Source organism: Diadema antillarum, unplaced genomic scaffold (genome assembly GCF_040938485.1).
Source record: "Diadema antillarum isolate AM-2024a unplaced genomic scaffold, OU_Dant_1.0 seq00000665_RagTag, whole genome shotgun sequence".
NCBI classification, from domain to species: Eukaryota; Metazoa; Echinodermata; class Echinoidea; order Diadematoida; family Diadematidae; genus Diadema; species Diadema antillarum.
In genome coordinates this window covers 178,359-192,925 of record NW_027271576.1, presented here as the reverse complement: position 1 = coordinate 192,925, position 14,567 = coordinate 178,359, and the positions used below count along the sequence as shown (strand labels likewise).

Below are 14,567 nucleotides of genomic sequence, written 5' to 3'. Positions count from 1 at the left end.
GTCACTACTGTAATAATAATTGCCAGAGTCCAACTTATTTATATGTGATATGTCGTCTCTCACACGATCAATAGCAATATGTTATCCAGATGGGTTTGTAATCGAAGTTGAGAATTTACACTGGAACATAAATCCACGTTCCACATTGCGAATCCTGCAACCATTTGCACGATCATTTTGCATATTTTGCGCTTTCTTACAGAGATCAATCGTCCGAATCGTCGTCTGACGTCATGGTGGTATCTAGCATGGCCGACATCACCGCGTGGGACGAAACGACAGATCGCATCGAACTCGGATGCGGCGCTGTAGCCACGGTCTTCCTTTGTCGCCATGCCAACACAAAGAGACCCATGGCCCTGAAGGTTGGCTGGCATCTCTCCGTCTTCTGCCCAGACGAGGTTCGGATCCACAGCGCACTCAGCGGCTTACCGTGGTTTCCCGCCTTTTATGGCTCCTTCAAGATGGCAGACGGTCAGACAGCTCTCGCCATGGAATTCTTCGGAAACGAGACAGAGTGTCGGAGCTACACCATAGCCGACTGCCTCAATACCGAAGGACCACACCTCTCAAGAATCGATTGGTTTGACGTCATTGTTGACGTAGCAGAGGGACTCCAAGCCATGCATGACCGGGGTTACTTGTACAACGATCTCAAAGAGGACAATGTATTGGTCACTAAACAAGTGGATATTTGGAGAGGAAAGTTGATTGACTTCGGAATTTCTAGTGACATCAGCTCTCCTTTTGAGGTACCGGTGGACGACGAGCTCATATAGGAGTATGAAAGCACTGGAAATTGTGGACATATTGCCCCAGAGTGTTTGTTGGAAGGGATGCCGTGTTCGACGTCCACGGACGTCTACGCACTGGGAAAACTACTGATGGTCATCGGGCGGGAAATGGCGCAATATGATTTACTTTGTTACGGGGCGGAGATCTGTGGCGCTGAGTGGAATCAAAGGCCAAGATTGGAAGAGTTCATCACGAAGCTTTATAATCTCCAGCTATTTGAGGGAGGAGAGGATGACGCTAATAATTCATCCTCTTGCTGACTGGAGAAGCAATGATTTTTTTCCATTTTATTTTTATTTATTTGTTCTTTTTTTTGGGGGGGGGGGAGAGGGGGTAGATTTACGTAATACGATGTGGGAACAGCAGCAACTCCAATTATCTATGATTATGGGCAAATTACAAATGAAACTGATCAAAAGGAATGAACATAATAATGATCGAAAAGACCGGTAACCTATATACCATCGACTATCAACAGTGGTAGTAAAATACTTAGTACGCTCCTTTTATGAAGGCATCATATAAGAACCGTGGTCATATTGACTTTAAAAGAAAGAGGAAATAACATCCAACTATGAATTATGATTCCATATGGGGAAAAGCAAACATCAAATCAAACAAAACCAGGGAAGACAAATTTCAAAATAAGTAATGACGCGTGGTCGTCAACTCAAGTGACAAATGCCAATGGCAGGAAGTTGCTCTTGGGTAATGCAAGTGGTAGGGGAAATATGAATAAGTGTTTGGTGGGGGGGGGGGGGGCAGGTAATGGAATTGAAAGGTTTTATTCACTGCGTATGACTATTAATTCCGTGAATAAACCGACCAACCAAAATATCTTCACGTACATTGCTTTCATTTTCTTTAAATGCAGTCGTATGATCGTGATTGCTCATTCGCCGGGCCCTATAGTATGTCGGACTGGCGGAATGATGATTCGTTTGATAATAATAATTATGCATATAAATGTATATTACATCCAATTTGTTTCTGTAACATATGAAATGTAAGTCATGTATATAGGTGGCAGCATAATGTGGAACTATTGTGTTTGTGTGTAGGGGTGCATTATTGTGTGTGCGCGCTTGCGTGAAAAGTGATAGTATGTACAGTGACGTAATTATTGCATTATGCAGGTCTCGTGTTGTCATTACTTTCATTTCCATCATTTCACGCTTTCATGAATTAGGCCTACATTAAAAAATACAGGACAACTTTACAAACAAACACATCACAACCATATTTCACACACACACACACACACACGCACACGCACAAAGCATCTGTGTAAAAATACGTCACAATGTTGACACTGCGGAAGACCAACAGAATAGCAAAAATCTCAATGCTGGTGGTGAGTACCGTGGTTGTGTTTAATTCTTGTCTATAGTGTATGCTTCTCCAATTGTGGACAAGGTTTTTTCTTCAAAGGCCCCGTTTGAATCGGTTGTAAAAGAATCTCGGTACACTAGTAGGACCTACAGTGTATCTCAAATTGCTGGCGAGCTGCCAATTTCGCCTTCCATTTTAGGAAAAGCGGAGAAAACACTTCGGATGCACTGTTCTCGTGTGACGTCGGAGAGATAATGATCATCATCACCATCATCATCAGCAGCAGCAGCAATAGCAGCATTATCGTCTTTGTCATGATACATAAATCATTTCAATTCAATTTTGGTTTTATTGCAAATAAAACGGAATAATGAGATCACTCTCTCGGATGTAGACTTCATAAAACAATAAGCAATGTAGAGCCTACAATCTATTGCATGATATGAGACATCTTTTTTTTTCTTTTTCTATAATGACATGGTATTCATCGACCAGAATAATATTACATGATCTATACGGTAGGTCCTATATCGGCTAATACTATAACACGATAACTTTTTTGTCACTCACTAGCTTACTCAATATTTATATACTATTGACTGGCCTTGAGGGAGATACCAGAAAATATTGCCCAAACTGAAAGAATATTGCCCAAGTCGAAGACGAGGGCAATATTCTTTCAGTGCGGGCAATATTTTCTGGTATCTCCCTCAAGGGCAGTCAATATCATAATTATTTCCTATCCCCTAGGTAAATTAGGAAAATATGTGAATACGGCTATACACTCTGATATAGATCAAGCCACATTTGACTTACCTGTATACAGATCATCATCAACATGTCGAATAATTGCAAAATAATTGTTCATCAGTGTACATCATTCAACTCCAACTTCCAAGATACATGATTATATGTAGTTGTAACAGGCGAACTTCAAAAATCTGAACGTATTTACACTTTGTTTTTGCTTCTGTTTCAATTTGGAGAGTTGTAATAACTGATGGTCACTGTGCAGTTATTGAGCACAAAATATGGACTCGTCATTGTTTGACGCGTAGTGCTGCTGGAAGTGGTCGACCTTGTATGAGTTGATTTATTGGCGTTCCTTTGCGGTGCGTGTGTCCCGGATTTGTGAATGTCTCCTCTTTGTGATTGACCGGAATGTTTACATGTAAAGTGAATGGCGAGACCCGGATGAAGGGTGATACGCACTAACAAAATACCAGCTAAAAAGCGGCCCCGAAAAAGCCTCTTTTAGGTAATACTGACCATTAATGACCATTCCATCGCAGTTTGGTGTGAGGAAACGTTGCGTTGTTTACATTTGACCCTGCCCGTCTGCAACATGACATATGCCATCATAGTTACGTACCGGTATATTGTTAACGGGGAAATTTTTGCATACGAAATAGATTTTGGAAAGGTTCATCCAGGTTACTAGTATTCGACTTTGTAGATTTCAAATCATAATTTTGTGTATGCACAATCTATAGTTATCACTAGAGTTCCACGAGGTAGTGTGCAGCTGAGGGTCCAGTTCTTTGTTTATTTTATGTAAATGACCTCCCTGATGTGTTGGTCCATGCTAAGTGGAAGATGTGAAGTCAAGCTCTTTGTGGACTACCCTGAGTTAGGCCTATATTCGCAGTAAATGATAACGATGATGTAGGGTTGCCTACTGAATCTGCAAGCTAACTAAATCGTACTTATTGCACGGTCAAAGAAAGTGGCAGCTTCCTTTTAATCATAGGAAACGGTGTAAATTTATCCATTATGGAAGGAATAATTCATGCTTTAACGATATTATGGGTGATGTAAACCGGCCAATTCCTGTTGCTACACAATGTCATGTAAAGGATCTCGGAGTGAATTTTGACAAAGAGGTTAGATTTTGCCCGTCATATGAACACTGTCTGTCGTGCAGCGATTATCGTAAGACTGAAATTATCAACCGCACATTTTTTTGCGTCCTTTTAGATGAGAAAGGAGTCATTCAACTGTACAATTCTATTATAAGACCGACATATGGTTCTCCTGTGTGGCACCCATTTTGGAAGAAGGATTACTAGTGCTATAAAAGTATAGAAAAAGAACAGCGCTGAGTTACCGGCAGACCGCTCCAAATTGTACACTCACTTGGCCCTCCAAATCACGAAACAAGATTAAATCCCTTAAAACTGCCTTCACTAATGTATGCAGACGTCACAGAGCTGATATGATACAGACTTTCATGAGATTGACGAACTACAGTCTTCTGACTTCTTTGATTTCTCTTCCGGAGTGAAGGACATGCGTGCACACCAATTCATGATGATACTGGAGAAACATGTTGTTATGGAGGTCGAGAGAGGAAAATAAGATAATGGTAACTTACCATGTCACATATATCATGGACACCAAATAGATCACCACCATACCAGACTTTCTTAAAGTAACAACTAAACTTTATTCCCCCCCCCCCCCTCGAGCGCCATTAGTCTCTAGAGTCTCGAATCTTCCTCTGCCCACACGTGGGCCGAACACGTTACACTATAATTCACATAAATACATTATTCATAACACATGTTAACACTAACGTCACAGACAGTGGTCCTTCTCTCAAAGAGCAATGGATACCAGAAGTTACCATTTTTTTTGGCTGACATCCCATCAGTGAACTCGAGAGATTCTGGTGCCAGAACAAGATCAAAATAATAACGTACCCCGACGAGATATTTTTCTGTCCGTGCTTTATACTACACAGCCACTGCGCCTACCGATAAGTTATCAATTTTACAGTCTACTACGACGACACCGAGGAGCAAATACAATTTCCAAGGTATGTTACAGGGCCGGCGGAGCGTTTTCAAAAGTGGGGGAGGGGGGGAGGGGAGGGGCCACTTCCGGATTCCATGAGCTAACAAGCAAAAAAAAAAAAAAAAAAAAAAAAAAAAAAAAAAAAAAAAAGGTCCTCAGCTCATCCATCCCCTTCCACGTTTCTTCAGCAGAAGCAAAAAAGCTCACACTTCAACATCTCTATTTCTTTTTAGTGCCACTTAGGTACTTCCGGGTTAAAAAAAAAGGAGGGGGCCTACAGTGATGACACCTTATATATTCCTTTGTATGGTGCACAAAAAGTGTGTGTGTGGGGGGGGGGGGGGGGGGGGGGCGAGCCCCCCTTCCCACCCTCAGTTCCGCCGGCCATGTGTTATCCAAGGTATCAGTGACAAGTGAATGCAACACTCAGAGACGCAGCAGCCAAAGGAAAGATAACGTCGATGAGAAGCTGTACGAATATTTCGCGTAGAGGGCGACAGACATAATAAACCCAAAACATCCTTTTCTGTATCTCATACATTCACAATGGTAGGTCGATGTGAAGATTGCCTATAAAATCCCAAATAATCTCCGTCATTTCTCGTCAATCCATGTTTTACAGTGGTATAGCAAGAAGTAACAATATGATTAAAACACACGAAGCAGTTTTTTGCCATTCGTGATGTTTGAAAGTAAGAAAAGTGACAACATTTAGCGTGGCTCGCAGTAGTGGCTTACACCATCGAAGGAGTCGCTGTTGTAAATCGGTGTTCGCAGTACACTGGTGCAGTGTACAAAATACGCAGTAGGGCCTACATTACATAGTATTATAGTTGGGTGTCTGACACATCGAGACCCTCATGTTTTTCTATCAATAGATACTTAAAATATCTCACAATTTACCTGAAATTTTACTCACATGTAAAGATAATACTCTAAATTCACAAGCGCGCATTGAAAATGCGATTTGCGGGACACGTTCCAAGATAACTGCTTCGAACCCGTGGGTTATTTAGACTCGCTCAGCTCAGTATATTGCGCCGTATTTTGAAACCAACACCCCTATTTACCAAGTATCTAGTGAGGTGCCCGCACCTCGTCAGGGGCCCTAATAGTAATACCGTCACCCTGCTTAAAATTGTTACAAGCGCACTTAACAAAAAATTATGCCCGGGACTGTGTTCAGTACACTTGAAACCTGGCAAGATTACCACAACCAAGCAAATTGTGGTGAAAACCGAACAGTTTCTCGCGAAAATCTGAAATTTATATTGGGAATTCATGTTATAACTTAAGTCACCCGCATGCATCTTTTACATGTGTAGTCTATGGAAGCATCACGGTCACGCGCACACGTCTTTTACGTGCTTTGTCTATGGGAGCGTGGGTGATGAGTTGCGGGCCCCTTCCTTAGCGCACAACTATTCCACATCGTTCACATTTGACGATGATAGCTGCAAATTTTCGGTATCGATCAGTGAAGTTATGATTCTATTCAGTTCGGGAAACCCACTCACAAGGGGGGCCCCTTCTTATAAGTAACCCGTCCCCCTTATAAGTAACCCCGTCCCCCTTATAAGTAACCCCGTCCCCCTTATAAGTAACCCCCGGGGCACCCCTTATAAGGAGTCTCCACGCTTTTTTGCAATGCAACGCGAAAATGAAAGGACTGCGGCAATTCGCTTGATTATGTCCATAAAGCTTCACAAGTTTCCTAGTTAGAGTAAAGGCCCCAATTTTCGGACACTTAAGATTTTTTGCAATATTTATTCAACTTAAATAATTTTCCACAGAATGAAATCTATAATAATGTTTGTTATATAGACCCTATATCAAACTAATTTTTTCCAATATTGATTTTGTTAAACCGATCATAAAATTTCACAAAATCCCCAAATACTATCACCTTGTCAATTCCCCAAAATTCGGACAGCGTCTCCAAAATCCGGACACGCATGCAATGTCAGTACGCATACAAGGCCGCTAAAAAATCCGCGGGCGCCATTCCTTGTTGACGCAAAGTTGCATTGGGGATGTTGCGGCGCCCGCTCGTGTCCGAATTTTGGGGACTCTGCACTTGCATTCAGCCCCTGTACATTTATTCACTGTATCGGCACGTACGGAGATTTTGTTTTTCTTTTGTGTTTTTGAGGATACCATCACACTCTGAGCTTGCGATAAGTGAAAAATCCCGGAACAGAACGGTGTAATTTTTCAATTTTTAGCGCTTTTTCGACGACCCCGATTCTTTACACGGGCCCTAATTTGCGCGTGCTTTGGAAAAGTCGCGGCGATTCTGCGATTTTGACGGCAAAATTTGGGATTTTAGATGGATTTTTGGAGGTGACTCAGGCATTTTCGTGTCGTGAACGAGTGTGCTAGTATGTGAAACGATGTGATATGCTTGTGCTGTGACAGTTGACTTTGCTGCCTTGTGATAAGTGGCAAGTGTCCGGATATTGGAGGCCGGCCGAAAATTGGGGTTCTTACTCTACTCACGAAATTTGAGCAAAATCGGTTTGAGGCATCATATCTAAAATCATGGATTTAAATGCGATGTCAAACGACCCATGCGAATGCTGAAATGCGAGCGATTACTTGTGTGAGTGTCGCCAGGCGCGGCGGCGCGGCAATGCTTGAGTGCAGACGTGGCGACTGAGTACGAAAGTCTCCGTACTCAGACATCGCATTTAAATCCATGATTTTAGATATGATGCCTCAAACCGATTTTGCTCAAATTTCGTGAGTAACTAGGAAACTTGTGAAGCTTTATGGACATAATCAAGCGAATTGCCGCAGTCCTTTCATTTTCGCGTTGCATTGCAAAAAAGCGTGGAGACTCCTTATAAGGGGTGCCCCGGGGGTTACTTATAAGGGAGACGGGGTTACTTATAAGGGGGACGGGTTACTTATAAGGAGGGGCCCCCCTTGTGAGTGGGTTTCCCGAACTGTATTGGAATCTTCAGCATTTTTCCTGTAACGTTATGTGAGTAGGATTTCATAGAATTTCAGTGACGAAATGTGATTCAAATACCGGGTATGCATAAACATTAACTATGATGAGGTGCGGGTCACCCAAGTATACCCTCCATTGACAATACGTGTGAAATGCACGTAAATTTAATGCTTTTTGTATGTGCATTTATATTCTACGGTATCGTTCTGCTGTTGATCTTGTGTATTATCGGGTTTTTCAGTAATATTTTGACATCAAATCCCCAGCAGTGGTAGAACCCAGTCTCATGCGTGAAAGTTTGTTCTTTACGCGCAGTGCATATAAAAATAGAGGGGTTTCGGTTTCAAATTCAATGTAGTCTACAGTGTCGATGTGTTGGACACCAGGACTAGGGTAAGAGTACCAGCAGTATTCGGTCACCTACCGGTATTCGGTCACTTATCACTGATCACCAGCCAGTAAGTTCTATAACCGCAGCAGCGACCCCAACACGTACCGCATGGAAGCTTAATACCCTATGGCTATCGAAGAAACCCGTGATATGGCTTAGCATTTTGGTGACCAGAGACCAAAATACAGGGTTTTACACTGAAATTCCTAGCCGTACTGTTAGATCAGTCCGGGAAACCCGCTCACGAGGACTGCCCCCCGTACGAGCACTGCCCCGCCTCATGAGGCCCCCTGGAAGGCCTCATGAGGCCTCCCAGGGGGGCCTCAAGAAGCCCCCCATTCACTTTTTATTCATCTCACATCTGACGTATAAATTGTCGCAACTTTGCACGGTGATTTTTTTGTTACACACACATGTCCACTATCCATGATGAAAAGAAGAAAAAAATTCTGTCTGTTTTTTTTCTTCAAAACTCTATGTGAATTTATGCATGTGCAAGACACCTCATGAGAAAATGCTTGATTTATTTAGGGACTAGGCCTAGAAAAATTTACTACCATTTTTTGTATGCATTAGCGGCTAACATTGTCATTGTCTAAATGATTGACATTATTTTATGGCAGTGTACGTGTAGACACATGTACAGCTACCGTATGGCCACCACACATGTCATCGTGTGTGTCTACCATCCAGCCACGGCCACACACACACACGTTAGTCGTGGTTGCATCCATAGCCCAAGTGGCTTATATACAGCCATCATACGTTGTACCTTGGTGAATGTAGATTGTATCCATACGCAGGGGAGCGCTAGTAGAGGTTAGAGGCTTGCTATCACTGTAGCGACATCAACACACAAGTAGAGTAAACTGTACACCACACACCACATCGCAAAGCAAAGAAATTCACCTCCATGTATATTCTCTAGACAACTTAATTTTTCATTTGCTGACTTTTCTTTTCTTTTACCAGGCTGATACCGAGGTGAAAAAGAAGCGTACCTTCAGGAAGTACACCTACCGGGGTGTTGACCTGGATCAGCTGCTGGACATGTCAAAGTAAGGTCATAGAATTTAAGGCTTTCTTCATACATGCCCAGTCTGCTTTGATGTTGTAAATAAATGAATTTGTCCAAAGGATGCTGTAGCCAGTTTTGTTTAATATGTTTATCCTTGTTTGTTTTCTTTATCTTTTGTTTTGTTTAGTTTTAGGTTTCCCCTGTCTTCTTAATTGTAATGATGGTGATGATGATGATGATGATGATAATTAATCATCATCTTTATTAGCCAGGGTAGCCTCTTCATTTTTTTCAATTACTCTATCAGAGGACCCTGCCATTAAAATTACCATGGTGAATATGCCAGGTACCTACGTGTATTTATACATATCTTGGTCGAGGGGGACATGGTGGGTCAAAACAACTTGTCCAAGGATGTAAACACATGGCAGGATTCAATCTTGGAACCTGCGACTGAAATTCAAGAGTCATGTTCACTTTGCCACATAATGTTTTATGGCCTCCTTGTTGTGAGTGTTTCCTGCATATTTGGTCTGAATGATTTCAGTTTAAATGTTATTTATAATTCTGATTCTATTACATTTCATATGCAACTGAAATGTGACAAGGTAATGATTTAGCCATACCCTACCTATATAAGAGTAATCTTTTATTTTCAGCCATGGGTACAGGAAATCTGAAATTTAGCTATTTACTCTTGTTACAAGCAATTCATTTTGGCTAATGGATGTTGATACATTGTAATGTGCATGCTTGTAGAGTGATTTATGATGCTGATGAGACTTGGGACCATTTCTGAAAAAGCTCAGAAGTTTCTGCACAGCTGAAGGATAAGTTTGCAAATTTTGCAGTTCATGTGACTTTGTATTACAAATATCTACACTGTATGATTTTATCAAACTATGAATGATTTGAATTTGTCATGATATTGTGATTGGATTTTATAGCCACTGTGTCGCCAAAGTCAGCCTCAGACAAGGAATGCAGAAGAAGGATGTATTTCTTACAGTTTTATTGCTGTATCGCGATCTGGCTTTGATATCATAGACCTTGCTTTCCAATGATTTCACCAAAAATTGAATCTTGTTTTCCTGTCAACAGTGAGCAGCTCTCAGATCTCCTCCACTGCCGTGCCAGGAGACGATTCAAGCGTGGACTCAAGCGCAAACCTCTCGCTCTCCTCAAGAAGCTGCGCAAGGCCAAGAAGGAGTGCCCCGCCCTGGAGAAGCCAGAGGTAGTGAAGACCCACTTGCGAAATGTGATTATCGTCCCTGAGATGGTCGGGTGCATGGTTGGTGTCTACAACGGCAAGGTCTTCAATCAGGTTGAAATCAAGGTAACCAGCGATATAAGATACTGTAAAAGCAGGGAGTGTTTTTTCGCAAGGGTTTAATTTCAGAAATAAATGTTGGGCTGCAAATTTAAAAAGCAAAAATATTGCCACCTGATGTCCTAGCAGAGTGAACAGACGGGCATTAGTGCTCTTACGATAGCCTCAGTGTCAAATTTGCGAAAACAACATCTCAAGAAAAATGTCTATGACTTCCTCATTTAAGAGAACCATATTTTTATTTCATTATGATCGGCCTAATGAGAACGGAAATACACATGTCTATAACCAGGGCTTGATGTTAGCGGTGGCCCAGCCCACTAAAATTTGATGTCGGGTCACCAAATTTCCAAAAATGTTTTCTTTTGGTGGCCTGATTGGGCAGGTAACATTCAAAATAGAATGTTATATTTATTTTCCTTTTATTTGGGGCCACTGCATTTCTATTTCAGGCCACCAAAATGTCAATTTCATAGATTTGAGAGGCCCAAATGTGCCACCAGCGAGATATGTTAGTCTCAAACCCTGGGATAATTACTGTAAAAGGGGATATTTCGCGCAACTAATTTTTCGCGCTCGGCCGGGTAAGAAGAGTTTCGCGTGTTTTTAATTCCGCGGAATCAAGACATCCCACACAGGAACACAATTATGGCAAGCAAAAATATTCACATGCTTTTATTTTCGCGCTAGTTTCTGGTTGCGCGAAATGTGCGAAAATTTCAACACTGCAAAAATTTTCACTTTTACATTATAAATTCTTTCTTAGACTGTTCTTAACCAAGTCTAGTACATGTACCTTTATTTCATTCAAATTTAACCCTAAAAAGGCCGGGGGGGGGGGGGGGGGGGGGGGTTGAATCAACCCCCCCCCCCCCCCCCCCCCCCCGACATTTTTCGCGACTACTCCGCCGCGCGAAATTTGTTGACCGCGCCGTTCGCTGACTTTTTACTTTCAAGTCTCGCGCATCTTTTGACACCATTTTCGCGAAAATCGTGCATACCGTTACGACGCTGCATAACGTTTTATACATGCCTGTCAGACTGAAAATGGCTCAAAAACGTGATTTTGTGTATAAAGTCTATGCAAATGGAGTTTTCTCTTCTTATAAAGATATGATTATTTTCACTTTTATAAGCTGAAACTGATTAATTGTAGCGTAATTATGCTTGATATAGGTTCTGTCATAAATTTCGCGGAAAAAAAATGATAAAACAAAAGGTCGAAAAAACAAAGGAATACATAAGAAATTCATAAAACAATAAAATACATGAGAAATTGATTTTGATACCAAATTTTTTTTTCAAGTACATTGTTACGAATGCTACAAAGAATGTTTTCACCAAAAATAAGAATTCTAGGAGCTTTAATTTCTGATTTAGAGCAAAATGTATGATTTTATGCATATATTAGCATAATTAATCATTATAACGAAAATTTCCATTTCTTTTTGTATAGCTTGGTAGATTACGCCACCGGTAATGCACGTGCCAAATTTCATGGCGATTGCGCGATCGACGGCCGAGATCTTGGGGGGGGGGGGGTTGAATCAACCCCTCCCCGGCCACAGAACACCCAAAAAAGCCCGGCCTGGTTTGGGGTAATGTTTACATGCAGCTTATAATTTAAGTATGAAACTTTTTCTTTGTCTCAGAATTACATCTTGGAGATAAAGCTGAAAGCTTGGGCACACACTTATATAATACATGTAGTGTATTGGCACGCTAAAATTTATGTAGATATTGCTTCAGTTTCACTCTTTCCTTCCAAAATGATAACTCTTTAATAGAGGAAACTATTTCCCATTTATAAGTGAGCATACCCCTAACAGCTCTTAAATCACCACTTTTTATAGCAGTACTGCATTAAAAGGAAATTCTTTGAGGGAAGAACCCACATATGGTTTGCATCAAAAGACATTACTGTTTTCTTATTTCATTGTCCGCAGCCTGACATGATCGGACACTACCTCGGCGAGTTCAGCATCACATACAAGCCTGTGAAGCACGGTAGGCCTGGTATCGGAGCCACCCACTCCTCAAGGTTCATCCCGCTCAAGTAGACTCCCTCTGCCATCCACCACCAGCTCGGCAGCAAATCTCATGACTCGGATAATCACCTCAAGAATCTGTCACGATGGATTTCCAGAACAGTGTTTCGAGACTTTCCAGTGAATTTCCTTGTTCAAGGATTCAGCTGACACGCAAAAGACTTTGTACGTTTGAGCCTTGCGCTTCATTACAGCCATGAAAACCATACTCAATAAACCACAATTCTGATCACGTACAAGGATATACAGTGTTTTGTTTTGTTTTTGCTTCATGAATACCTTTTGTATGTTCTCTTTTTATTATTTATGAGATGAATGCTTATGTAAACATTCATTAGAAATACTCAGAATAAATGTACTGCGATCATGGAAAAGCCCTTTCAACTGCAGGTACATGTACAATGTAGTAACTTAGCCAATTTGGACAATATTCTCACTTTTAACCAATTTTGCCTAAGATTATTGGTTTACCAACAGGCAAGTTAAGCTTTTTGAAATGAAATTGGTCCTGCAATTGTCATGCATTCCATTGCTCAAAATTTGCTGTGTATTCACCATAATACACTAGAGATGTCAGCATGTAGGATTGGGATTATAGGATTGGGACTGTGTGTGTCACTGTGTGTTTGTGTTACTTGTGCTCCCGTTGGGATGTGTACATAAATAAACATACAATGTATAATATTCAATCTTGAATGCTGCCGCACCGCACTAGATTATATTTATGGCACATGCATACTTGACCCAAGTGCAATTGAATTTTCAACAGGGCCAAGCCACAGGGTGTACGTAGATTAAAATTTCATGACGCAAGACCAAATTATAGGAGGTAGACAGAACATGCACTTTTTGTTTTGCTACTGCCTATTTAATACCAAGAGTGTGTAGTGATTTATATTTAATCTGAACTGTGTATGGTTATTTGGCACCATGTTGCATTTTTCAACAGTCATGCATCACAAGTACAATTTCTTCTTTCGAGATTTGGTTCTGATTACACTAGTGAACAGTGCCTACTGTGTAGTGCATTATTCTACATTGCATGCACTGTGACTGCATCTTATTGATTGAAATCTGCATTTGGTTAATTATGCAATTTTCATATATACACTGTATAATGCAGCACATTTAATTTTAGATTGTGTACACACAATAGTTCACCGTGACTACATAATATTTCATGTCAATGATTCATTGACTCGTGTTCAATTTGCTAAATGATGCTTGTGAAGTGGTTCAGTGTGTAGATCTTCTACAGCAGACAACCCCTCATACATGTTTACTATAAAAAACACGTACATATTCATTGCTGATTAATGTTTAAACAAAGTTCTCTGAATATGGTGTGTGTGTGTGTGTGTGTGTGTGTGTGTGTGTGTGTGTGTGTGTGTGTGTGTGTGTGTGTGTGTGTGTGTGTGTGTGTGTTTATGTGTGTACATTGTATAAATTTCATTAAAGCCCAACAGTAAAGTACATGAAGCTATAATTTTGGTACCCGACTTTATACTTTGTTGTAACAAGAATTTTGTTAAACCATGATCATTATAACAACAGTGCACTGAATACTGTACAGTAGTTCACAGTCTTCAGAGCTTAGGCCAGGAGAAAAACATGAATTTGACAAATTGGTTTTTTTTTAAAGTGTTCATCTTTGGTGTACACGTAAGTACAGTGTACCGTGTACCATGTATAATTCCAGAATGAATACACACACAAACACACACATTCACAATTCTTCCATCAGGCAATAAGGTGGTTGTGTTACTTCAGTACACTCGTACAAACAATTCCTTGCATTTGGGACCTTTCAATACACATAACTCACATGCATTCTTATCTTCATTTATTTACCTACTGTATACGCTATATATTTCGCGTGGGTTTTATTTTCGCGAATTTCA

General features: G+C 40.9%; 2 protein-coding genes across 2 annotated transcripts; both read left to right on the top strand.

Moving 5' to 3' along the window:
* Window positions 1-248: 248 nt before the first annotated feature.
* LOC139736836 (uncharacterized) lies at window positions 249-779 on the top strand. The gene has a single exon (XM_071647498.1). It carries the CDS (start codon window positions 249-251, stop codon window positions 777-779), a length of 531 nt encoding a protein of 176 aa, XP_071503599.1.
* A 4,664-nt stretch (window positions 780-5,443) lies between these two features.
* On the top strand, window positions 5,444-12,901 carry LOC139736842 (small ribosomal subunit protein uS19-like). The gene is made up of 4 exons (XM_071647505.1): window positions 5,444-5,472; window positions 9,243-9,328; window positions 10,390-10,624; window positions 12,565-12,901. The coding sequence occupies exons 1-4, from the start codon at window positions 5,470-5,472 to the stop codon at window positions 12,676-12,678; spliced, it is 438 nt and encodes a 145-aa protein (XP_071503606.1). The 5' UTR covers window positions 5,444-5,469; the 3' UTR covers window positions 12,679-12,901.
* The last annotated feature ends 1,666 nt before the right edge of the window (window positions 12,902-14,567 follow it).

Bases quoted from the DNA above. Each gene is read 5' to 3' on its own strand.
- LOC139736836 (XM_071647498.1), top strand. From the start codon at position 249: ATGGCCGACATCACCGCGTGGGACGAAACGACAGATCGCATCGAACTC.
- LOC139736842 (XM_071647505.1), top strand. The intron at 9,329-10,389 runs GTAAGGTCATAG...TCCTGTCAACAG, and splicing joins CAGCTGCTGGACATGTCAAA to TGAGCAGCTCTCAGATCTCC. The intron at 10,625-12,564 runs GTAACCAGCGAT...CATTGTCCGCAG, and splicing joins TCAATCAGGTTGAAATCAAG to CCTGACATGATCGGACACTA.